The 25,426-nt window shown below is 41.8% G+C and overlaps 3 protein-coding genes across 5 annotated transcripts; 2 read left to right on the top strand and 1 right to left on the bottom strand.

The window, feature by feature from the left end:
• The first annotated feature begins 234 nt into the window (after positions 1 to 234).
• Positions 235 to 9,412, top strand: mto1 (mitochondrial tRNA translation optimization 1). The gene is made up of 13 exons (XM_071895933.2): positions 235 to 471; positions 732 to 934; positions 1,038 to 1,237; positions 1,429 to 1,546; positions 2,288 to 2,586; positions 3,146 to 3,258; positions 4,958 to 5,148; positions 5,283 to 5,413; positions 6,265 to 6,469; positions 7,198 to 7,369; positions 7,926 to 8,035; positions 8,314 to 8,471; positions 9,079 to 9,412. The coding sequence occupies exons 2-13, from the start codon at positions 745 to 747 to the stop codon at positions 9,253 to 9,255; spliced, it is 2,064 nt and encodes a 687-aa protein (XP_071752034.2). The 5' UTR covers positions 235 to 471; positions 732 to 744; the 3' UTR covers positions 9,256 to 9,412.
• LOC139909027 (tectonic-3-like) lies at positions 9,384 to 14,906 on the bottom strand. Of its 2 annotated transcripts, XM_071895935.2 has the most exons (14): positions 14,242 to 14,904; positions 13,980 to 14,094; positions 13,797 to 13,894; positions 13,102 to 13,223; positions 12,838 to 12,946; positions 12,390 to 12,502; positions 12,246 to 12,284; positions 11,588 to 11,662; positions 11,357 to 11,476; positions 11,159 to 11,257; positions 10,943 to 11,046; positions 10,566 to 10,713; positions 9,905 to 10,039; positions 9,384 to 9,778 (listed from the first exon to the last, which is right to left on the bottom strand). In XM_071895935.2, the coding sequence occupies exons 1-14, from the start codon at positions 14,666 to 14,668 to the stop codon at positions 9,533 to 9,535; spliced, it is 1,950 nt and encodes a 649-aa protein (XP_071752036.2). In that variant the 5' UTR covers positions 14,669 to 14,904; the 3' UTR covers positions 9,384 to 9,532. The 2 variants fall into 2 exon arrangements, with proteins under 2 accessions (XP_071752036.2, XP_071752035.2); XM_071895934.2 differs by having other exon boundaries at positions 11,159 to 11,476; positions 14,242 to 14,906.
• A 5,184-nt stretch (positions 14,907 to 20,090) lies between these two features.
• sult1st6 (sulfotransferase family 1, cytosolic sulfotransferase 6) lies at positions 20,091 to 25,209 on the top strand. 2 transcript variants are annotated; one of them, XM_071895959.2, is made up of 7 exons: positions 20,098 to 20,848; positions 21,104 to 21,232; positions 22,951 to 23,048; positions 23,262 to 23,388; positions 24,114 to 24,208; positions 24,290 to 24,470; positions 24,839 to 25,205. In XM_071895959.2, the coding sequence occupies exons 1-7, from the start codon at positions 20,662 to 20,664 to the stop codon at positions 24,949 to 24,951; spliced, it is 930 nt and encodes a 309-aa protein (XP_071752060.1). In that variant the 5' UTR covers positions 20,098 to 20,661; the 3' UTR covers positions 24,952 to 25,205. The 2 variants fall into 2 exon arrangements, with proteins under 2 accessions (XP_078146939.1, XP_071752060.1); XM_078290813.1 differs by having other exon boundaries at positions 20,091 to 20,848; positions 24,114 to 24,470; positions 24,839 to 25,209.
• The last annotated feature ends 217 nt before the right edge of the window (positions 25,210 to 25,426 follow it).

Here is a 25,426-nt window from a genome sequence, read left to right as displayed (position 1 = left end):
AAATATTGATCCCAGTTTATCTATGAAATAAACAGGGGGGCAAGCTTTGTACTGTACACGTGGCAGTCACCACACAAAACAGCACGCGATGGTATTTTGTTTCCAAAACATCAGTGACTCCAGAGCACCTTGAGTTATTAAATTCCACCTTCCAGGTTCATATGTTACATTAGTTTATTGCGTAAACTTGTGATTTTTTTTTTCATTCAACAAATTCAGTGTCAAAAAAAGTGTCAGGATGACTAGACAAACCGGCTTGAAACATGAACTTTATCAGTGCGTGTATACACCGTTTATTACGGCTTTAAGCTGACAGCAATGGCGGCCTCCATGAAGAACGTTTGTGTGCTTGTAGGCGTTTTGTAATTTTTCCAAGGATCTTTGGCGCTTGCGTGAATCTGGATTTCTTCTGTTAGCGACTTGGGAATTGAACAAAAGACCTTCTTAGTCTGTATTTTGTCAGAGAAACTGGTAAGTAACGTTAATACTTGAGGTAACTTAGTGGAGATGGATTGACTACACTGATGTTAGGTGCTATACATGTGTATTACTGTTTTTCTGTTCCCATTTAAAGTTATGTGGGAAAGCCATCCCACAACACTTCCACAGTCATTTAATATGTGTATGTTGTGGTTACTGTAGACCCACAGTGTTTACCTAAACAGCTATGGTGAGTTTGTTGCATTGCTGACATGTCCACACTTCTGATTTTCTATCCCTCTTTCTGACAGATGTGAATCTCACATGTTGGCAAAGAAAGTGCCCCCGCTGCAGAAAGTCCTGCTGAGGGTTTCCAGGTCTGCCAGTCACCTAGCCAGACAGAAGTATGATGTCATTGTGGTGGGTGGGGGCCATGCGGGGACGGAGGCGGCGGCGGCAGCAGCCAGGGTGGGAGCCGAGACCCTCCTTGTCACCCAGAAAATACACACCATTGGTAAGAGAACAGGCTTTTTTCAATCCTCTGAAATTCACAGTGTGGGTCCAAACTGCCTGCTCTGACCACACACCCTCTCCTTCTTCCCCTCCTCTTCCCCCAGGCGCTCTGTCCTGTAACCCCTCTTTGGGAGGGGTAGGGAAGGGCCAGCTTGTGAAGGAGGTGGATGCTCTGGACGGGCTGTGCGGGCGGGCGGGGGACTGGGCCGGGATCCACTTCTCCATCCTGAATCGTAGTAAAGGCCCCGCCGTGTGGGGCCCACGGGCCCAGCTGGACCGCCAGCGCTACCGCCACTTCATCCAGGTATCACACGCACAGATGTGGAAAGAGATGATGCATTATTAGAGGAGAAATTTGTCTGTCCAGGAAGAAGAAAAGGTGTAGATCTTGATTGGCTGTAGTTTTCTCCCGGTCTCCATCTTATTATCCGTCTGTCTGTCTGTCTGTTTGTCTGTCTGTGTGTCTGTCTGTTTGTCTGTCTGTGTGTCTGTCAGTCGGAGCTCCTGTCCACCCCCAGGCTGACGGTGTTGGAGGGCTCTGTGGAGGAGCTGCTGGTAACAGAAACAAACCCAGAGGAGCCGGGACGCCACAGAGTCACTGGGATACGTTTGGGTACGGAGCACAAGAGGACTGTCTGTGCATTTTAAACTTAGCAATACCATTAAGATTAGGGGTTGAAATTAGAACTAGCAACCATCCAAATGCTAGTAAATCATGGCTCTATTCAAACATTATTTTGGCTTCTGGTTATCTTAATTGGCTGGTGATATATTGAATCTACTATCCACTGTGATCAGTCAATGGAAAAGATTTTTATGACAAAGATCATCTTTGTTTATTGCTATGCAAAGGAACAAAGATGGTCATACCCTCTCACTGACAACCACTCTCATTGTGTCTTTGATTTAATTTTCTGCATTGAGTACTTCTTATTTTTTGTCAATTTCCATCAATGGATTTTGTTTTTGTTGACTTTTGTTGTCAATTATTTTGCGTTATCCAATTCAGTTGCATTTTTGTTTATCATCTTGAGCTTTTTTTAATTATTTGGCTTGTTTGCCTAATTTGAGGTGAGATGTTTATAAGTATTTTTTTTAGCTTGTGTACAATCTGCATTTCCCTTTCTTTTTAAAATGCATTTTATATGTGCAAATATAAACTCTAAACTCTTATTAGTAAGATGGCTTTGAAAATGTTAAGATTGTTTGACCATCTGACACTGGTCTCCTGCTGTCTAGCCTGTATGTAAAATGTACTTCAATGTTTCTAATTACTATTTGAGTATTTGTAAGTATAGAAGAAATCATCTGTTAACAAATGTATGTTTCCCTGCTTCTGTCTTCATGTCCCCAGCAAATGGAAGTCACCCTATCTCAGCCAGCTCAGTGGTTCTCACCACTGGTACCTTCCTGTCCGGCTCCCTCTTCATGGGCCAGACCACGTCCCCGGGGGGCAGGATTGGAGACGCTCCGTCGAGTGCTGGGCTGTCCCATACGCTGAGGGAGAGGCTGGGGCTGAGGGTGGGCAGGCTGAAGACCGGTACCCCTCCCAGGATCCTGAAGGACTCAGTAGATCTTTCCCTGGCTCACCTTCACGCTCCTGACAAACAGCCCACACCGTTCAGCTTCCTCAATACACACACACGCTGCAAGGTAAGGGTCATGAGGAAAACTACATCACACGGGGACAATAAGGAACTGTGTAAACCCTCTTGCGTGTTTCACCAGTAGATTATAGATCTATAGAACTGTCTATGAAAATTGAGTTTCTCTGATAGTTTCAAGTCAAACTTGTCTGTACATGTTATTCAAAAGCATTCCCTAATTTAATACACTTTGAGCTAATGCTATCAGAATCTGTCAAAGTGCTGTCACATGTAGTATCCTGAATTTCCCCAAGGGGATTAATAAAGTGCTATCTTATGTTTAATGAGTTTATTTCCAAAATGCTGTATATATTATTACATTATATACATTTGGGAGGAGAAAAAAACCTCATTATGTGAAGTTCATCATTCAATATTTCAAAAATGTAATAGATCTAATCTGTAAAAGTGTAATTGTTTTATCAACAAGGGACTTTTTACCTACTATCCTTTTAAAAAGTACTGTCATAATTTTGAATGTTGTTCTATTAATTATCTTGTAAGAGTAGGTGTCATTTTTTTAAATGATGAGTTTTTAATTTTGTAATGAAACTCTTCATATGTAGCCTGAAGAGCAGCTGCCTTGCTACCTGACCTACACCACTCCTGGTGTAGAGAGAGTGGTGAAGGAGAGTCTTCATCTCAACTGTCACATACAGCAAGACACCAAGGGCCCCAGGTACACACACACACACACACACACACACACACACACACACACACACACACACACACACACACATACACACTTGATGTAGAGATTAGACATTCAGGGGCGAATTCACAAAAGGATTGCGCGGCTTTTGCTGACGCTAAACCTGTGCAAATAAGACAAAAAGAAACCGTCTAATTCACAAAGCACTCGCAAAGGGTGAAATGCCCCGCTATTTGCGCTGCCACGCAAATAGCGTCTCGGTGCTCCTGTGCTATTTGCACGTATTTAAATGAGGTAATATGCATACATTTGGCGCAAAATTGCCCCCTTTCTATGCAAATGAGCCTCATTGCAAAAACAGTCCAATTCACAAAGCTCGGCGCTAATTGCCACACGCAGTTAGAGTGAAATTATTAGCGTCTTCAGAGAGTTGGTGGTAACTGAAGCATTTATAAGGGGTGTCACGCCCAGACTTTATCACTTGTTGATTTAACTGAGAATTGAATTGAATTGACCTTGCAAATGTCTCTGCAACAATTCCACCTTTGTGTTACCTAAAAAATAAAATTGTCTGTAAATACAGTCTGTAAATAATATTTTGACATTATTATTATTATTACTATAGAACTTTAACACAGATTGCTTCACCAACAAAAGCAAATAAATCAGTACAACCAAACAATCAATACAACTCAATTTCATTTTCACTTATCTCACTAGTCAGCACAGTGGGCTTTATTTTGGCCTAAAGATCCAGCACCATGGACAGCCCCGCCCAAACTCATTTACAGTATTACCTCCGCCAAGGAGGTTATGTTTTCGGTGCCGTTTGTTTGTGTGTGTGTTTGTCTGTCTGTCAGCAGGATTACGGAAAAACTACTGGCCCGATTTTCATGAAACTTCGTGGAAGGGTGTAGCATGGGCCAAGGAAGAACCCATTACATTTTGGAGCGGATCTGTATATTGGTTGCGCTTGCACATTTGCATATCATAGAAGACTGGATTGGCCTTGGCGGAGGTCTGCGCTCGCGAGTGCCCTTCTAGTTTATTTTGGGATGCAGTGAGATGCAATGACAAACAAAGGATGCAGTGACATGATGCAATTGTGTCATGAAAAATAAATGAATACTTTTTCCTTTGTTCTCCGCTTCAAATCATGCCATCTTCTTTTGCAGTCTGAAGGTGCGTTTGGAAACACCAACAGCACTGACAGACTGGGATATTAAATCCCAAATATGGTTTCTCGCAGTCCCGATTAAATCTCTTGCCTGAAGTTTTGAGGAATGCCTCTGCACCTTGTCCGTCAGGACTTGCAGCTCGCGGTCTAAAAATTTCATTTTTCTCTTTCTCTTTGCCATTGTCCTGCCTACTGTGTTCTTCGCGCAAAGGCAACGTTTATACTTTGCCACATTGGTAATTGCAATCAGACGCAAAACAGGGGCAAATTGCAATCAGACGCAAAACAGGGGCAAATTGCGCTCAGCTGCAACAGGTTATGGGCGTGTTTGCGCTGGCATATCATTAGCGCAATATCTTTTGTGAATCGGTCCTTGAGACGGAGCAAATAGCGGGTGCAAATGATGCGCAATTCATGGTGCTATTAGCGGCCGCAATCCATTCTTTGTGAATTCGCCCCTCAGTGTATTCAGTGTTTGCTCTGAAACTCAACAGAACAGCTCTTTTTCATTTTTCATTTCATTTTTTCTTTTTCATTTCATTTCAGATATTGCCCTTCCATTGAGTCGCGAGTGCTTCGTTTTCCCGGGCGAAGCCACCAGGTGTGGCTGGAGCCAGAGGGGGTGACCTCTGACCTTTTGTATCCTCAGGGTCTGACCATGACCATGCCCCCTGACACGCAGCTCCGCCTCCTTAGAGAAATCCCCCCGCTGCACAGGGCTGAAATCCACACGCCTGGTACACTATCTGAGTCTGTTGGCCAGAGAAAGCCTATCATTTACAGCTTTCAGTCCTTTTTATGCACGCTTTTTATGGATCTGATAGAAGTGTGTTGCAGCGCGTCAACGTTTCTCCTCTTTTGGGTTTTCCAGGTTATGGCGTGCAGTATGACTTTGTGTGCCCCACCCAGCTGAGCCCGGCCCTGCAGGTGAAAAACACCCAAGGTCTCTTTCTAGCTGGACAGATCAATGGAACAACAGGCTATGAGGAGGCGGCTGCACAGGTAGCTGCTGTTAGTAATACTTGGGATGTGGAGGGATGAACTCTACTCATCTCAACTGTTAGTCGGTGTACTAATGCAGGTGGACACATGATGATAGAGTCCTGTTGCTGTGATTGTTTAGAGTTGTTAGTTTCTATTACTGTATGTCTCTCTTGCAGGCCCAGGCAAACATATTAAGTGTTCAATGCTGAAATACTTGTTTTGATTTTTCTACACCATTACTTTGAAAAAGGACTTTTGAATTTTATTTTCAAGCAAAATTAGCAATTTTAAGAGATGGTTATTTTATTGTGAAACCTGTTCACATTAAGGCAAATGTTGGTCTTTGGTGACATTGCCAGCGATTGTAAATTTTGTTCAGTCTTCACTTCACTGGTATTTTATTCATTTCATTAAATTTAAATTTCATTAATTTTGTTTAGTTTTAGCCAATATACATAATTCTTGACATTTTAATCTACATTTGTACATCCATGTATTTATTCTAGTCATTTGAGTATTGTGATGCTTTTCAGTGCCAAATAATTTAATTTTAAAGCAGGTTATAACAGTGTCGATTTTTCCAAACAAAAATTAGCCAGTAATTTCCAATACAAAATCATAACAATAGCAGAATTGCACCGTGATCATATTGTATCCTGTGTGAATTACACTGAAAAAGCCACCATCTGCACAAAAAACCTTCAGATAAGGAAATTGCAGTGCAGAATTAGATGCACAAGGGAGATATGGTTGATTTTGTAGGTTTCTATGTGCCGTTCCGTCACACCTTAGGTCTGATGATGTGGACAATATGAAAACGTTTGAATTCCCATGTGACAGCCTAAACAAAATCTCCTCTGTCTCTGCAGGGTTTGTGGGCGGGGGTAAACGCCGGTCGCTCGGCCCTCTCCAAGCCTCCAGTGTCTCTGTCTCGGACAGAGAGCTACATCGGAGTTCTCATTGACGACCTGGTGGGTCGAGGGGTTACGGAGCCCTACCGCATGTTCACCAGCCGGGCCGAGTTCCGAACCTCGCTGAGGCCGGACAACGCCGACCTCCGCCTCACGCTGAAAGGTAGCCATAGCATTTCCTGGCCTTGGAGTGTAGGTGTGTGTGCAGAGGGTATTCAGTACAGATTAATATGTCTGTCCTTTTTCTTGCATATTCATGTAGACATAGAAGTCATTCATATGCTACAGAGTGTCTCGCAGGTCCTTAAAAAGTCTGAAATAATCCAAATTTAAGGTCTTAACAAGCATTAAAATGTCTTAAATACAGTTATTAGACAGTTATTAGGAGTCTTATTTTTTCCACCATGCAGGGAGGTTTCGTTGTGCTGCATGTTCACTTTTAGATTAAAACAGAACAGGGTTATTTGTATGCATCATATCTGCTTTACTATGGACTTCATGTCCTTAATCAATTAATTTCCTGTTGTCCTTTTTCTTATATTGCCAATTTATAGTTTCAGAACTTTCATTAGCTATGTTTAATCAGAAATAGTCTGTTTTTGCCAGTTTTGTTTCTTTATTTTATTTTTTTTTCTAAGTGGTCATAAAATCAATTCCAGGTAGCATTAATAAGGTCTTAAAAAGTCTTAAATTTGGCTTTCTGAAACTTGCAGACACCCTGATGCTAACATGAGAAATTCACAATAATGTTGAGATGCCAGTGGAAAATAGATGCAGCTCCAGGCCCCATCATTTTCACAGACCGGTGTCAAAACGTTTGTAAAGCCCAGTAACAGTTCATTATTCATGTACATTAGTTTCCCTCATCTCATAGACTTTGTCCTCTGTCAGGGTTTGAGGAGGTGGGATGTGTGTCCTCCTCGCGCTACCAGGAGGCAGTGAGAGTGCGGGACAGTCTGCAGGACGCACTGACGGCCCTGCAGTCTCTGGCTCTGTCCTCTAGCTCCTGGAAAAAAAAGTTGGGCAACATTGGCATAAGTGAGACCAAGAGCAGCAGCCTGAAGTGAGTGACAGATATTCAAAGGTGGAAGTAACTGATTACATTTACTCCCGTTACAGTAATTGAGTAGCTTTTTTGTGTACTTTAACTTTTTGGAGTATTTTTTAAAGTCAGTAATTTTTTAACATTTTAAATCACATCCAGAGTACAGATTTTGTGGCTCTCTGAGCAACAGAAACTGGACCAACGTAAATTGAGAGGAGTAATCTGGCTTTACTTTGTGCACTTTAGTTTGTAATTTCAAATTTTTCCAATTAATAGAATCTAGTTTGAATTCTGTCCACTCGTCCTTTTAGAATTGCATGTAAAAGATCACAGTTAACATTGTTCTCTTTTCTAAAAAGTAACTCACTCTAACTTTTACTCTGAGGACATTTTAAATGAGCTACTATTTAAATTTACTTGAGTAGATTTTTACACCAGTGCTTTTACTTCTACTTAAGTAAAATGCAAAGTAACAGTATTTCTACTTGAGTTGGAAATTTTAGTACTCTTTCCACCACTGCAAATATTTTAGACTAAAGTTGGAATAATGTACCATTGCTTTCTTCTTTTTCAGTGGTATGGATCTGTTGCAGTACAACAACGTGTCCTTTGAAATGCTGGCATCTGTCTTCCCAGAATGCCTTTCACCTTACATGGAATTCTCTCAAAGACTCAAGATAGAGGGTAAAGATCGCATTTTGACATTTTGAGGCAATGGGGAAGGGGAATTTTGCCTTTACCAGCTGTAGGGATTAACACCTGCAACAAAATCATTGTGGATTACACAATTAAATTGACGGTGACAAAAGAATTATATAAAAATCTGTCATAATTGTTGGCACAATCATCCTTCTGCGTTGCCTCAAAATGTTGCTCCTGTACTGTGGCCTTTTACACTACCACAGCATAGTTCATGCTTTCTCTAAAAACATATGACCGACATCCTCCTTTCTGTCATTTAGCTGTATACAGGCCGCACTGTGACCTACAGAGGAAAGAGATGGAGAGAATTCGGAGGGAGGAGAGCCTGTCTCTCCCACAGGACATGGACTATCTCTCTCTGCCAGTGTCTCTGTCTATGGAAGTCCGAGAGATTCTGGACAGAGTGCGACCCAGCACCGTGAGTCTACCATACAGGATATACTTCTGTCAAAGAGCTGTGAATGATCTGAGAGACTGGTTCATATTATACTAACTTAATTTCATTCTCAGTCAAAGCACCTGTCAGCACCCAGGCTGGAGTTCGCACAGATTTCTTTATAGTTCAGTAATTGAATTTTTTTTTAAATATAAATGTTGATATTCCCTTTATCATTTTTTTAGAATGTAATTTCAAAGGCTGCTTATATCCTTTTACATTTTAAAATTACACCCTTTGTTCAGTTTTACCACTGTAGATTGATCATTTATTGTTTAAACCTTTGAGGCTAATATTACTACTTAATAAGTATTGGTGTGCACAGTCTTTGTCGGGGCAAGCAATTCACTGACTAGTGGTAAAATTAAGTCTTTCCCAAATATTCTTCTAATATTTGGCGGTTTTCCATATTTTAAAGACCTGGAAATGGTGAAAATAACTTCCTCTACCTGCCAGTCATGCATAGAAACCTATATTTCAGTTCACTCTTTCATTTTTTCCTTTTTGAGGTGACTGAATTGAATTAACCTCTGCGCTGGTACATACAAAGAGAATGAGAATGCAAGTAATTTCATGGTTTATCTTCCAGCTTGGCGCTGCTACACGTTTACAAGGGATAACGCCTGCTGCAATTGTCCATCTCCTCAACTACGTCCGTCAAACAGGCCAGAAGGAGAAACGAGCGCACAGAAACCAACTGGGCCAAAAGGAGGAGAGGGAGAGGGAAGAGGAGCAGTGTGCAACAAATGTATCATTACCTCAGTGAAATTATGACTCTTTAAAATGGTTTGTAAAAATGTCTGTATTCCTGAAAATGTACAAAAAAATAAATTAAGGTATTTTAGGAAAATATGTACATACAACATTTTTACATAACTATCAACAGTGCGGATAAACATCATAAACAAAATAAAAGCAAATAACTTTAACTAACTGTAGAAATCAATCATTGCTATACAACTATTTCCTCCAATATACAAGTCCTCAAACTTCAAGAAACACTTCCCAAAAATCTACAAACAGCTCCCCTGTTGCCCAACCAACTACCTGGTGAGGAATTCTAATCCTGTTAGCATCATTACTGTGAGCAGCATGGCACTCCATGTGACCCTGCCAGTGTCACCCCCATTACTAGCAGTCTGCCCGTCCAGCTCAGCAGCTCCTCTAGTGAAGAAACCAAAGGGAAACTTCCAGTCAGGCTGAGGCAAGCCCCTGGGGGGTTCTGGGTAAACTGTAATGTCAACAAACTTCACCTCAGTGGTGAGAGCGAGAGAGGACAAGACGGGACACTGAAAAAGAGACAAGAGGAGAATTGTTAGGACAAAGGCATTTCCCTGAGGGATATCAACATGTGTTACACCAGAAGGAAGGAACAGCTGATGTTTTCCTCAGAATAAGAGAACATGTGCTCATACCTTGATCTTGTGACAGTGGAAAAGGTATTTGGCCCCCAGGATGTAGTTCTGGGGCAGGTCCAGCAGACCCTGCCGAGCCCACAGCACTTGGACGGAGAGGGAGCGGGGCAGGACGCAGCCCGACTCACATGTTTCCTTAGAGAGGGACAAAAAGAGGAGAGAGACATGGTTATAGATTAAAACCTCTGGTATTTTAATACAGTTACAAGATGTGCTCAAAATGAAGTAAATGCCAGGATAAAGTCCAGCCCCAGGAAAGGGGACTTTTGGCATTACACTGTTTGTTTCCTATGAAATAATTAACCCAATTATTCCTGAGAGGACAGGACAAATTGTAATAGTGCTAACATAAAAAGGGTTTCCACTCCGGTCCTGAGATTCAATAACTTTTCCATTACTGAGGAGAAATATTTACAAAAACAATTTTCATTTTCTTCCTGGCCCATTTTGTGTTATCTTTCAGCTAAGAAAAGATCAGTAGAGTTGCATAGTCTCTGTTCCAGTATGGGGCCAAACGGGGCTATGAAGGACTTGCACATTATTCAAGTCTTGTGCTCTTCAAGTCTACAACTTCTTACCAATGCTGCCCTGCTGTACAAAGGCAAACAGCAGTAACTACTTTTTGTGTTTTAAAAGGACAGAGGTCATGACCAGTCTGTACCTGCCAGCTGACAGAGCACTCCTGGGTGATGACTCTCGTCCAGTCCGGTTGGGAGCCGGAGTTCATGGCTATCAGGTCAGGAGTGGCCAATCCCTGCAAGATCCCATAGAGCTCGGACCGCAGCTCAGAACAGTCAGTAGATGGAGAACTGGAGCGCACATGGAGAGGAATAGAAAGAAATGAAACAGAGACAGGGAATCAAATTTACTATTGCTTTTTCTTACATTTTTCTTTAATTTGGTTAGGTGAACATAAATGCTCTTTATCAGCAACCGTCTCCTACACAACACACACTGTTTTCAGCCCCAACAGCATTTACAACTAAAATTAACTGACAGGACTGTTGATAGAGTGAATGCTAGATACTGTAACCTCACCTGAATGTGCAGCCAGTGATAGTGTTGTGTGTGAAGAGGATGGGTGCTCTTGTTTTGGGGTTAGAGGAACACTCCCCAACCTGTAACACCCCCAGAACAGTCAGCTGACTCACTGTCAAGGAACCACAACACAAAAATGACTGATAGCTAGCTGGTTGAATTTAAATATAACTGTGTTTTTGTAAGAAGATCATATGATGTCAGAGGTAAGGATACAGGCTTCACTTCTCCATCAAAGCGACCAATGACAGGAGATCCCACTTTAAGCCCGACTGCAGGGATTGGTCCTCCTTCAGTAGGGCTGGGCGTGGCTAACTGCAAGAGAGAAATGACATTGGCTAAACTCAAAGACAGTCTTTGAATCCAATAAAACAACACAAATTTGAATAGTTCATAACATATTTGACAAGCTACCTGGAACTCTACAGAGTGCTTCTGCAACAGCGTCTGACTTGGATCCACGTCAGCTAAGACCACGTTCACTGTTGCATACGTGAGTTCCCCTCTACCTGTGTATCCTATGACGAACTCCACCTGCGGGAGCATTAGGGAGAAAGTGAGTTTTATGTTTCATATATGAACACAAATGCATGTGATGTAAAGCACAATTGAAGGAAGCAATCATTACGAAGCTCTTCTACTAACTTTTTCCACCACATTGACACAGGAGTTGTTTTGTTGACTTGGTGCGGGCCAGTCAGACAGTGGAGTAACTGGGATCTGAAACAAGAGTTAGTCCAGCTAATGTGATGCTTATTTTGGAGGACAAATGGCGTGTCTTTAAGTGACATTACATATTAGTTGAACAGCTTTATTTTTTGTGCACATACCTTTACAGGCATTCATGACTGGTCAACCTCTGGAGAGCTGTGGTTACAACCACTGATTTACCTTCATTTTGAAAATCTAGTCTAAATGACCAATATGCAAGAAGAGGCCATACTTTACAGTGTGTGTTTATCATGTGTTTTCCAATGGCTTTGAGCATGACTCAGCCAATCAGAACCGAGATCAGGAACAGTAGTTTTATAACCAGATTTAAAACAACTACAAACTACAAGTAATGTAGATATAGAGAATAGTATTTAATTCTCAGATCTGTGCTTTACAAGAAGTACTTATGTCTGTTGAACTGGCGAAAGAAAAGCCCCAATGCCGGTAGTGAGAGTGGATCCACATGGCAGCTTATGTTGGAGACTGACAGTTCATGAACTTCTATGGAGGCGTGCGTGATGAAAAATGAAAGAGTTCTACTAATGTGAAGTATGGCTTTAAGATGCATGTACAATACAATGACTCTTACCAGCAAATCTGTCACTTCTGCTGTCTCTGCTACTGGGATCTGTCATGAAAATATTGATGTTAGCAAGTCCATCTGCTGTGAGATTCTCAGCAGTTATTATGTGCGTGAGAGTTTTTAGTGTTTAGTGTAAGTGGACAGGCTGACCTTGATCAGACTTAGGTCAGAGTAGTAGGAGCGGGCGCTGAGATTTGGGTCTGTGGTGCAGGACTGTGGAGTTAGGGTACGGGTACAAGACGAAGACACAGACCTCAGGAACTCTGGAAGCAGAGGGAAACAGAAGACATTTAGAAAAGAGGCATGGTTGTGATAAACAACGGCAGAGATCCTTGAGGGGGATCCAGGGGTCTTCCAGCAAAATGTGGAGTGGTGTAATCAGGACAGTGAGAGAAAGACTGCTTTCTCTCCCCACTGTTATCTCCCCACCGACAGTATGAACAGTTGTCCAGTTCTTTATGAAATCATATCCAACAACAATACTCAGATGGGGGGTCCCTAAGACTCTGTGGTTACCACTCTGTGAGAGGCCTTGACATGAAAACGTTTGGGAACTGCTATAAAGTGATACTGTATTTTGTATGTGGTCTAAGCTTACTGGCAGGGTTGCGGTTGACACAGAATGCAGTGGCTGCCCCTGGAGAAGGCTGACGAAGGAGACCCCGCACAGACGATTTGGAGAAATAGGTCAGGATGACATCATCAGCCTACAACAGTCAAATAAAGAGCATTACATTAATTTCACTGATTGTTATGAATATTGTTCCGATATCAGTCGAACCTTAATCACAACAAACAATACAAAAAAATACTTCAGATACATTACTATGAACAGAAAACCTTAACCCCACATATCTGTTACCCTGTAGAAGTCTCTGGTGTGGAGGCTCGTGGTCGCAGATCCTGGAGGTGAGAAGTGGTAGGAGTCTCCTAAAGCTGGATACTGAGGTAGAGCTGGGAGAGTCCGGGATGCTGTAGCATTATCTGTAGGGACAGGGGTTGGGAAGAAGGCAGATCTTTAACTGTATTAGTAGTAGCTATTAATGTGTCTCTCATTAATATTCTGCTGTTAAATTAGTTATGACACAGTCAAATACTACAAATGCTAAAAAATTTTAAATATTGTTCTCAACTGTAGTATGTGACCTGCATTGTGATTTAATTTGGTCCAATTTGAGATTTATTGGGCTTGATTTCCTGAAAGATCCCTTCCAGTAGACTGGGAAGATATATATCAGAAGTAGTTAGGAGGGAAATAATGAAATGTGACTATAGAGAGCAGCTCACTGGGGATACACAATGTAGCTCTGATGGTTGTAATCACAATTAATTTGACAATAATACACTTACAGGAAATTCTACACTGTGTGTTATCTTTAACAAGAGAGAGTGGGGTCTACAGATGGTGACACGGTGTTACTTGTCTGGATAGAGGTCAGCTTCTCAGCTGGCCTCTCTTGTCCCACTGCTGTTTCTCTTATTTTTGTGTAAGTCTTTCTCTGTGGGCTAGTGCCTCAATTTATTCAGTCAGTTTGAGCTTGAGAGATGGAGATTTACCTTCGGGCCGGACACAGAACAAGGAGTCGGTGACAGTGACAAGAGACGGATCCACATTGGCTCTGAACATCAGCCACTTCTCGATGCAAACCCCTGATCTGTAAAATAGAGTTCCAGCTCTTTTCAATGCTAAAAGACATGCACTTCACGTGATATAACTTTACAGCATTAACGGCTACTTACATGGCTTTCTCTGGACATCCAGTGAAGACGGTCCTCAAGTCAGCAACACCACAATCAGCTATGTCACAACAGCAGCCAATGTCACAGAAATCTGGGGTCAAATCACAGAGACACACTGGAAAACAACAGAGAAATACAGAGTCGTGTTAGTCAGGACAACTGAAGCTTTGATTACAGAAAGTTCTGGGATTCACAGGTTAAGCAAGAGCACATAAGAGGGCAGGTTAGTCACTCAGCTCATTGACAAGACATTATGCTGTACCATCTGGGATCACTACAGGAGTGGCAGTAGTTGGGGAGGGAGCTTCGGTGGTCACCGCCACAGTAGGAGCTTCAGACAAGGTCGGGCTAGCTGTGGAGTCAGGCTCAGGAGTGGCCACTTCAGAGGTACCGATGCTGGCTGTGGAGTCAGGCTCAGGAGTGGCTACTTCAGAGGTACCGATGCTGGCTGTGGAGTCAGGCTCAGGAGTGGCCACTTCAGAGGTACCGATGCTAGTAGAGTCCTCCTGTTTCTCAGATGTAGCCCCTGGAGCAGGGGTTGTAGGGCTGAAAGGTTCTCCATTTGTCGGGCTGGTGTTGATGGTTAGAGGGGATTGTGAAGTGACCCCTGCTTCTGTGGCTGCGTGAGCCAAACGTCCACATAAGACAATAAGTATCTGAATTGAATGGCACAAATGGTGGGAGTTCATCCCGTCAAAACTGACACATGTGCAGTGAACAGCACACTTACCACTAAGCTGCGGATTCTAGCTAGCGTTAGCTTAGCTAGCTAACGTTAACATATTGAGCTGGAATTATTTTCTACAGAACATTCCTACCTCGCTTCTGAACTTCTGAAGCATACATATAAAGACATATAAAGAGATAAACAGTGTCTAAATAATTTAAGCTATTTAGAAAATGCTTTCCAATAAACGTCAATATATTGTGGACATTGTGGAGGGTAAGCTTCCCGTTGCCAAGGAAGTTGTCACTTTGACTTCCGTTTCTACGGTATTTATTACCGTAAAGCCTAGAGAAGAAATTTGTTTCTTTGAACTTCTGTCCTTTCAAATCCAAACTGAACCCAGCGGAATGTTGTAATGACAGAAAGAAAGACAACGTGTATCTGCTAAATTCGTGCTTTTGTTTCTGATGTTATTTTTTTATATAGAGAAAACAATTACTTTAATGCAAACGTAACCGCATTATTCCACTAGAGGCAGTGCCACGGCAAGCCATGCGTCCGTTTAATACATCCATGTCCAGCACCAACCCGGCGCATGGTGCATCACTGAAAGGGTTTTTAAGCCCTCAACGATGTCTTACGGTGAAAAAAACCCGTTGTCTCACGGAAAAGGAGCGGCGCCAGCGGTAACGCTTCCCCAAAACCAGCTGACCAAAACTGGCCTTTCCTTGGTTTTTATAGCCAATGCGACAGCGAATGCAATGACTAACCCGATTTTCCTTAGGCATTGGGGGGGACACATCTTATATCAACTAAACAAAGCAATAGATTGTGTTAAAAAATCATCTTGCAGCCCCCAGTTACTTAACATAAGCAGTTACAAGACATGCACATTTTTGTAACTTTTGAGGGCTTGGGTACAAGATTGTATAGGCTACTTATAAGTGCAGTTACAGATCTACATTTCCCATGAAATGGCCTCTCCACTTGTTCCAGACTTCCATGTTCTTTGCATGGAAAGTTCCCGCTTCGTATTTGGAATAAGTTGTGCCTTTATTCGTATCAAAAGAATGCTGGGTAGTGTATGGTGAACATCAATATGTTTAAATTGTATTGATATTCCACTGAAATTAGGCGGAAGAATATCACTTCAGTCTATAAACGAATTCAGAATGGGAATTGTACTGTTCATAGTTTGGTAAAATCAGAGGAAAATCAGCAAAACTCAGACTCTGGGTAGGAGTGTCCAATGGTCGATTTATTGCACATGCATGAAACAGTGAAGAGAGCAAGAGGATCTCACAAAGTAGACTGCTGCTCTTCTGAGGTGGAGCAGCCAGTTTATACAGTAACAAACAAGAGCACCGCCTGACCATCTGAGACCACTCGACCTTGCAAAGTGATAATTTCTTAGCAGCTTCAGAACAAAGACAGACTGTGAGGAATCGGGAGTAACACGTCTGGTCATATTTTAACAAACTTGTTGTTAAAGATTGTTAGTTTTGATAGATTCAGGTTCAGGTTCAGGTTCAGGTTACTTTATTTGTACCCGTAGGTAGATTTGGTGATGGTGAGTCTCATGAGCAGCCTCAGCGCCTGAACGGGTCAGCTAGGGTCAGGTTAGTTCAGAGGGGTCTTTAAAGTAAGGGCTTGTGCAAGCAGTCAGGTGTTGCTCAGAGGTAAATTCTCAGGTCTTGTTAAAACTCATAGGTTTGGTCATCTCCTAAGATGAGGTAGATTTATCTAATTCATTGGTTTCATAATAATTAGTCTTTAGCTCATTCTTATTTGATCACGTAGGTAAAACAGATATGATTTAAAGTTATGGTTTATTAGGTTCTGTCTATTTTCTATAATGAACCAGTGGTTACACACAGGTTATTCAGATTTACTCCTCCTCAGTACTGTCTAGGAACATAGACTGTAGTCCAGGAAGGACTGAACCAGAGCCGGGCGGCAATGACGTGGACTTCCATTCCCTATTGCCCTCCACTGACTGGCTGAACAACTTGAAACTCCACCCACCTCAATATAAGTCAATGGGTTCAAGGCAAGGTCCATCCATAAAGTCAATAATTATTTTATACAAGAAGTTCTACAAGTTATAATCGCAGTAGCGTGAATTTCAGTGTGTTACATCTGCATAATCCTGTCCTTGGCCAGCAGTATGAACCACAGTGCCTGGCTACCTGTGGGTGTGATTTATGGCCATATAAGGCAATGTGGGCTGGGTTCTCCTGCAGTTACGGCCTTCACCGTTCACCCCAAGTCCACCTGCTCCACCCTTTAAAGCTGCATTCCATTGAACTCGGAACTCGGAGAAAAACAACTTCCAATTTCCAACAGGGAAAAGTGCAAAGGAACGGTCGTTCAAGTTGGAGTTCCCAGTCGGAAAGTCGGACAAAATTATTTCCGCCCGAGTTGTCCAACATAAACACAGCTGACATCACAGCATCAACTTGTACTTAATAAAACTTGATTTTACTTGATATGTAGTTTTTGTGTTATGAAAACGTGTTGTAACAACTTTGTAGTTTCCATTTGTAACGTAATTCAGTTGACTTGCGCTTCGTTAATAGATAGAAGTCTTTGCTGTATGAACTCGCCTGCTAACGTAACTAGAGCTGTCAGATAGCTGCCGTTAACGTTAATGGGCAAAGGCTGTTGCGTCCATGTTTTCCCGAGAAGACGCACTGGAACGCATACTTCCAATGGAATGCACCATAACTCTACCACGCAAACAAACTCTGGCTCCAAAAATACAAAATGTTGGTGAAAAATGAGCATGCCCAAACGTCCTCAGCTAACACTCAGCTGCTGAAGAAACGTCTTTATATATTTTAAAAGTCTTTGACATTGACATTCAGGTGACCTTGTGGAGAACGTTATTCCCAAATTGTCTTGGAAAGAACAAACTTACACTTTGAGAAAGGCTGTGTGCTTTATGATATGCAGGTGTTCATTTCCCCAGCTAATTCAGCTATAGACTGCAGTGCTGTTTGGACATGATGTGTCATTCTTGCAATGAACCTTGTGGCTTCCCACTTGTTCCCGTTGGCAGGTAAACTCCTTCTGGATAAATAAAGGTAAAAAAAACAACAACAACAACAACAACAACATGGGAAACAAGTTGTGCCCTTCAGCCTCCCAAGAAATGGCTTGTTAGCATCCTTAGCAATCATCATCACAATCAAAGGCTACTACTAGCCAGAAGCTATGAAGCTATTTAAATGTATCCTTTATTTATATGGCTGTTTCTCATTGACATTTTCAAGAAGGACTTGTATAAAAATAAAAACATTTATTACACAATGAAGAGCACACATATCTTACAAATTGAATAATGATACCACAAAGACAAACAGGGCAATACAAGAATCAATTAAAGTGAAAAAAGATCAAATGTACATGAAAACATATTTGGAGTCGTAGCTTTTGTTACTAATGTAATCTAATGTTACTGTAGTCTGTGTTCTGCATTAACTTTGTGTGTGTGTGTGTGTGTGTGTGTGTGTGTGTGTGTTGGTCCTCAGGTCTGGGACTATTGTTTGGATAGCAAGGTGTGTGAAGTGTGGTGGCATGGTGCGTACCACACCACTCTACATGAAGTTTCTCAAAGCACGTCTGTTTTTTTTAACAGAGCAGTTGGTCCAGTGCCAGCTCTGCTTTTACTGCTTAGCACTGACTTTCCTTATCCAGTTTACTTTATTTCTTTGTATGTCAATGGCAAACTCAGTCCTGATGCTGACTGTAAACAAATGCTCCTCTACAGATCCACACATACTACCAGTTGGGTAAGAAACTGAGTCATGGCAGCTGGGAGCCGAGCTGACTTGTTTACGTTCATCAACAGCAACAGCATGATGGTAAGCATGAAGGCACTGGGGATTGTTTAGACCTACACTACCAGTCAAAAGTTTCGAGACACCCCACTGAATGTACTGTGTTTTCGGTTTTCTTAAAGCCATTTTGATCTAAAGGCTTATGCTTAAATGCTTGAAATTTGTTTCTTAGACAAATATAAATAGTGAAGTTGATGCCTATGTGTGAATTTCTTTCCAAAGTCTTTGCCTTTCCATCAAGGCAAAGGGTGGCTACTGTAAAGAATCTAAAATATAAGATAGTTTTATTTCATGTCTTTACTATTATTCTAAAATGTGGAAAATAGTAAAAATAAAGAAAAATGTGGTGTTTCAAAACTTTTGACTGGTAGTGTATCTATTTATACTAAGTTATGTACCATCTAACACACAATATTAGTGTATATTTAGTAAATTGCAAATGTATACAAGTCAAAATTAAAAAATAACCCACTGGCTCTCCTTTATTCCTCCATTCGTCCATCCAAAACTCTCTTCAAAACTCTATTTGTCCACTTCTCACCTTCCTCCCCCCCTCCTCCCGTCTGTGCCCCCTCTCCCTCTGCCTCTGTCAGACTGAGTCAACGCCCCGGGGTTCATCCTCGGCCGCGTTCAGTTCATCCGTCTGTCTGGCGAGGAAGTGGTCTGGTCTGAGAGTTGCAGTGTCAGGAACCTCCGTCTCCTTCTGCAGAGGGACACAGTATCTAACATGACATTGTTTTCAAAGGCAACATATCGTTATGGTTTACTCCACTGAAAAGAATGTTGTTTTTCACTTAAACTAAATAGAAGATAAACCATGAATTGTTTACCTCAATGAAGCAAAACTACAATATTCTATTCTTACTGAACTTTGCAGCAACATTTTATATAACTGGAATTTACATGAATTCCAGTAAGTACAACTATGCAAAAATAATCATTTTACATGTAAAGAGTTCAGTGTTTGCATGCTCTACTTAAATTACACAAATTAATTTCTATCCACCAAACAGTCATATGTCTGCTCACATAAAATATTTCCACATTGCAAGCATACAACTGAAATAACAAACATAAAGGTCCTTTACAGCCATTGGCTGATGACCAGATGACTTTAAAACTTTGGGTCCAAAGTTGGATTTCTGCAGGAGAGTGTCTGCCAATTTCCTGTCTCTCAGCATTGTGTAAAAGATTTAGTGGTCAAATCAGTTTTTATTTGTAAGGAATATTGGCAAAAATTCAAGCCTCTTATTGTGGCCCTACTTTTCTTTCCTTTGGCAAAACAATCACAGCAGCAAGAAACTTTCAGCTTTCAGGGAAAAAAAGTAAATAAATGTTTACTTTGTGCCCAGTTACAAAATCAAATTTAATGCTCAACCCAACTCTCTTTTACAGTATGTGTAGCAGTCTCCACCTTCAAAAATCAAATTGTAATGGTGGTTGGTTTGCCTGTGTGTGGTGTGCAGAGCTCTTTTAAGACCCTCCCTAGTCCCTTCCTCGAATTACAGATTCAGCAGTAAGATAGTATTGTTGGAAGCAAAAGTGGAATTCAGACGTAACTGGGAGAGTTACATAAGGGCACTTTAGTATAGGAGGTCTGCCTGTGCAACTTCCACTGACGGCAGACAGATAACACATTCATGCAAGCACTCAGGACACAGACAGCCAGGTTTGTAAAGATAGAGGGAGGGCAGAAGAGACGTGTTTTAGAGTGAATCAAGCACTTAAGCTTCAACTGGGAGTTCAGCAGGGATTCTCTTTGGGAGAACTTGGTGAGAGATTCTTTCTGTAAATCTCTTTGAGAAGGGGATGCAGAGTTTGGAGAGGAAATAGAGAGTCAAAGGCTGAAAAAACCCCAAGGAATCCAGAGGAGCTCCAAGACAGATCCAAAAGACTTTTTGCTATTTGCAAAAGGACGACAGATAAAGAGATCTACGGAAAGATAATGAAAAAGTGGATGTTTACACAGTGGGTGTAGACCTGAAAGGGGTGGGAAGGACGAGGTTTGCGTGAGGTTTGAAGTGAAGGTGTGAGAGAGCAAATCGCACATTTGACAAAAGGACCAAAGCCAACGGAGACAAGAGCAGCTGAGGACGGGACTACAGCCGCTCCACGGACAACTTTTGATCTCTGGCTCCCGATTTCCTCAAGTCGGCTCGTGACAGCGTCAGTCATGTCAGGGGAGGAGGTGTTGTCCTACACCGAGTCCATTCAGAGGGCCAGCGACTCCATCTATCGCTTCCCTCTGATCCCCATCAGAGGGGTGCCTCTCATGAACCACATCGCCAACAGCTGGGACTCCATCTGGGCCTTCCGTCCCGACCCCACTGACCTCCTCATCGCCACCTACCCCAAAGCAGGTACCAAGACTTTTACTCAATTTATATGTATTTCTCTATCTGTTGTAGACTAGATCCATATAAAAGGACATTTTTGTTTTCCTATTTCTGTTAAATTCACACAATGTGAGAAGGTGTGATGCTAGGATTGGAATTGGTTGTTTTGGGGGTGAAGGTGCAAGATGGGACGCCTTCCCAAGCTGGTGGGATTCAGTACATGGAAAGTAGCCCATTCATTCCAGTTCAGTGTTTTTCTGTGTTTTGGTCATACCTAAGGAACCACATGGACCCAGGAGATAGTAGACCTGCTTCTTCACAACGGAGATGCTGAGATTTGCAAGCGAGCGCCCACGACCGTCCGCAATCCCTTCCTGGAGATCGTCTCCCCAGCGCCCATCCCTTCAGGTGTGTATTTCTGTCTATATGTTTATGTGTGTACTTGCTTTTGATTATGTACAACAGTCTATGAGGGTGATAGATCTGACTTTATTGGAGTTAATACTTGAGTTGAGCTGTTCCCACTGCACCCCCAATCCACTCACTACCTTCCCTGCAGGATATCCAGTTCAAATGCACTGTCTGTCTGCTGTGTTTTGCTGAAACTTCAAAGATTTTATTTTCTGCCTCTCAACCCAAATGCATCCTCCAGCTCGGTCTGACCGTGCCGTGTCAGAACTCACAAATCCAATTCCTGCAGGAATGTTTTCATAACAGCCCATTTCCTCTGCCTTAATCAGGGTCAATGAGCTATTAACCCATAAACATTTCCCTCGGTGCCAAAGCCAGTGTCAAATTAATGAAGCTTAAGTGCCAGGGAGAAATTGCCTCGACTGAAATTTCCACCCCTGGAGTACAAATCCAAACCAAAACAGTTATTAGCTGGAGTGGTCACATGAACCTTCGTACTTGTATATAATGTTTTTTTCTTACCTCACAGTCATTGTCATTTCTTCTTTCTCATTATGTTTGAACAAAAAAGGATCAGGATAGACAGACAGGCAGAGAGATAGATAGACAGACAGGCAGACAGGCAGATCCATAGATAGATACATAGAGAGATACATACACATACATAGATGAATAGATCTGCTCCAGAGTGCTCAAGCACAGCACAGAGTAGGTATTTCATGTATTTATGGCAACAGAGTCTCCAGTTCCTGGAGTTAAAAGAAAAATAAATAAATCACAGTCTTCCTGTCACAGTGTGTGAAAATTCAGTCAGTGCTCTTGAAACATTTCATCCCATATGAAACAAGGGGGTGAATATTTAATCTAGCTTGAAACTACATTCTTCTGTTATTTCAGATTTTAAACTCACATTTCAAGAATTTCCTTTCCACTTTAATAGACAATCCTTGGCATAAATCTCAGATCAAAAAAATCCTAAATTAAATCCTTTTGTAGTACGAGGTAATGTGAAACATGTCAAGGTGGGTGAGTACTTTCTTGAGCGACCGACTACTGTATATTGGTTTCAACTAGATATCCTCCTCTGTCAGTTTGGTGAGATCACAGACATTTAAGGTTCAACTTAAGAATCTCTTTATACTCTCAATTATTTTTATTCTATCATTATGTTTTAAATTCAATTAATTTCCTACCAATACAGTTACATCAGGCCAAGAATCTGGCTTACTACCAATAATGCTGCTGCTAATAATGTCCTGATTAAAAGATAAATATAATGCTAAAGTACCAATGATCGGCTATTGATTCTGACATTTTATTTGATGACATGAAATACACATTAATCAGCTGACAGCTCCCTACATTTCATTACATTACATTACAGTACCATCACCAGACCCAGAATATCTTACTTTGAGACACCTGATGAGTCCTAAATGCATCCTTTTGCATCTCAGTGTATCAGAATGGGATTATAACATTATAACTTTGAATTAGTATAACACCCAAAAAACATTGCTCTTCCACCACCATTCCTCAAGCCAATGAGTTAAATGGGAATACAACATTGGCAAAATGACTGTGTGGTGTGTATAATTTGAAGAATGGCGGTGGGAGAGCAGTGACATTTGGCTCAGGTCTGGACCTCAGAAACTGAATTGTGTTTCAGCCCTTTCAATATGTCATAACCTTTTCCCCCCAAATGTGTATTTCAGGTCTTGATCTTCTGAAGCAAATGGATCCCCCAAGAGTGATCAAGACACATCTTCCTTTTCAGCTGGTGCCACCTGGATTTTGGGAAAACAAATGCAAGGTAAGACTTCATGTCTGAGGGATTCAACTGTAGAAGTGAGTATGCAGTCTCACAGTGAATTTTACTGCTTTGGAATGAACAGTAAACGCACTTTAACAGGGTGAAAGGTTTACGATACAATGCCGACAACAACTGCGCCTCATCAAATGACCCATTCTTTGTATTATTGTTGTAAATCCCTCCTTTGTTCGCTCCTCCCAATCATGTGTCAAGGCTATCTATGTAGCACGCAATGCGAAGGACAACATGGTGAGCTACTACCACTTTGACCGTATGAACATGACCCAGCCTGAGCCGGGGCCCTGGGACGGCTACATACACAAGTTCATGCGAGGAGAGTGTAAGTACAATCAATACACATTCCTAAGTATCATCTTACCTCTAGTGGAACAGGTTATTATTGTTCGCACAAAGGCACAATGCTCCCAAACACAGATCAAATTTTGGTAATTCTCAGGCTGTGGTCAGGACATTTATCTGCTCCACCAGCCATTTTGTCAGGTAACCAACCGCTGCCTTCAGGTTCTTGTCTATTCTAAAAAAATCATATTTGACTGTTAAACTAGCGAAAGGTGACTTTCCACGAGTCACTGTGGCCGGTGGATGAACAAGTTCTATTCCTGCCCTCACTGTCTTTCCCCATAAGATACTTAATGTGACCTCTATGGCCATGACAAGATTAGTTTATAATCCTGCTATATAAAGTGTGCCCAGCAGCAGCACCCTGCAAGGCTGCAGAGTGCAGTGGATAACACACTGAAGTGGAGGAGAGGATGTTCCTTTGGATCTGCACTAGACACAGTGTGATTTCAACTTGTACTTACAACTTGTTAGAACTTTTATGGCCATTCTGGTGCCAGTTGCAGATAGTAAACTCTTTCCAGTTTATTGAGGACTATCAAACTCTTAATATTTAACTAAACTAACCAGCCACTCATGCAATCATTCTTGTTGATCAGTTAATTATTTTATGGCAAATCCATGCTGATAGTCACACTTGACACAAACTGTTTGCTGGAATGAGGATGTTGTTTCCATGATAGAGTTTGAATGTTGTTTCTGCAGTGGCCTGGGGCTCCTGGTATGACCATGTGAAGGGTTACTGGGAGGAGAGAGAGAAGAAGAACATCCTTTACCTCTTCTATGAAGACATGAAGGAGGTGAGAATGTTTCTTAACATATGGGCCCTATCCTATCTCTCTCTCTCTCATGCACACTCTCACACACTGACGTTTCCTCAGAATCCTCGGCGAGAAGTGGAGCGCATCATGCGCTACCTGGACTTGTCCATCTCTGATGATGTCCTCAGCCGCATTGTGGAGCTCACATCCTTCAAGAGCATGAAGGAGAACCCGATGGCCAACTACACCTTCATCCCTGCGCCTGTCTTTGACCATTCCATCTCTCCCTTCATGAGAAAAGGTGCATCCATCTGCTGTTATGCTTTCAGTCTTGCCCAAAAGCAATCCCATAAACACTTCTGACAAGTGTGGATAAAAATAATTAATAAAGAGCAAGACAGGGGTTACTCCAAAACCAGTGTCCCATGTTCCAAAACCAGATGTATGATATTCTTCACATTGTACAATCTCATGGCGCCCCCTAGCAGTTTCTAGATGAACTGCCTCTGCTTGCTAAGGCTTTTTATAGACTGAGGACTGTGTGTTCTCCAACTGATTTTTTAAAGGGAAAATAATAAAAGTACTGTTATTCACTTCTATACACATTACACTATACACACGTTGTATATCTAACACTGTTTTATTCTCTTCTTTTCTCTTCACATTCAGGTGAAGTAGGTGATTGGACCAATCATTTCACCCCTGACCAATCAAAGATATTTGATGAAGATTATGAAAAGCAAATGAAGGCAGCCAACATACCATTCAGGACCCGAATCTAACTGGGTCTTTGGGTTTTACAAATTGGTGCAACTCTGCAAACCAAAGACCAACAAGCTGACACTGCAGCACAGCACTCAGGAGGCAGAAACACTGTTTGAAAAATCAGAGATTCAACACTGGCCAAAAAAACTATTCAACTCACTCGTCAAGACTGGATGTAAAACACTGTAATCACTGCAGCTTTTTTTGTGTAGATATACAGAGCAAGTCATCCAATTTAATGTTTTTTAATGATCAATAAAGATGTGCTACACAATACAAATACAACAGTTTGTAATTATCACTTTATTATAACTTATCAGGTAAACGAGATATAAGACCAAAAGTGTTGTGAGTGGACATGTCCATTTATGTCATGGGACGTCCAACAGAGTCCGCTGACTGCATGGAGCCTATAGAGAGCACTGGCAGCTGGCAGGCATGTGGCTTTTCTGCCCATATGAAGTCATTTTGCAACCCTACACCACACTGTAC

This window comes from Centroberyx gerrardi, chromosome 20, assembly GCF_048128805.1.
Source record: "Centroberyx gerrardi isolate f3 chromosome 20, fCenGer3.hap1.cur.20231027, whole genome shotgun sequence".
In the NCBI taxonomy this organism is placed as follows: domain Eukaryota; kingdom Metazoa; phylum Chordata; class Actinopteri; order Beryciformes; family Berycidae; genus Centroberyx; species Centroberyx gerrardi.
This window is presented reverse-complemented; position numbering and strand designations above follow the sequence as displayed.

Bases quoted from the DNA above. Each gene is read 5' to 3' on its own strand.
- sult1st6 (XM_078290813.1), top strand. From the start codon at position 20,662: ATGTCAGGGGAGGAGGTGTTGTCCTACACCGAGTCCATTCAGAGGGCC. The intron at 21,233-22,950 runs GTGTGTATTTCT...TGTGTATTTCAG, and splicing joins CCCAGCGCCCATCCCTTCAG to GTCTTGATCTTCTGAAGCAA. The intron at 23,049-23,261 runs GTAAGACTTCAT...TCATGTGTCAAG, and splicing joins TTTGGGAAAACAAATGCAAG to GCTATCTATGTAGCACGCAA.
- mto1 (XM_071895933.2), top strand. From the start codon at position 745: ATGTTGGCAAAGAAAGTGCCCCCGCTGCAGAAAGTCCTGCTGAGGGTT. The intron at 1,238-1,428 runs GTATCACACGCA...TGTGTCTGTCAG, and splicing joins GCTACCGCCACTTCATCCAG to TCGGAGCTCCTGTCCACCCC. The intron at 2,587-3,145 runs GTAAGGGTCATG...CTTCATATGTAG, and splicing joins ATACACACACACGCTGCAAG to CCTGAAGAGCAGCTGCCTTG.
- LOC139909027 (XM_071895934.2), bottom strand. From the start codon at position 14,668: ATGAACTCCCACCATTTGTGCCATTCAATTCAGATACTTATTGTCTTA. The intron at 12,947-13,101 runs GTAACAGATATG...TGACTGTTGTAG, and splicing joins ACACCAGAGACTTCTACAGG to GCTGATGATGTCATCCTGAC. The intron at 11,477-11,587 runs GTTAGTAGAAGA...ATGCTCCCGCAG, and splicing joins GTGTCAATGTGGTGGAAAAA to GTGGAGTTCGTCATAGGATA.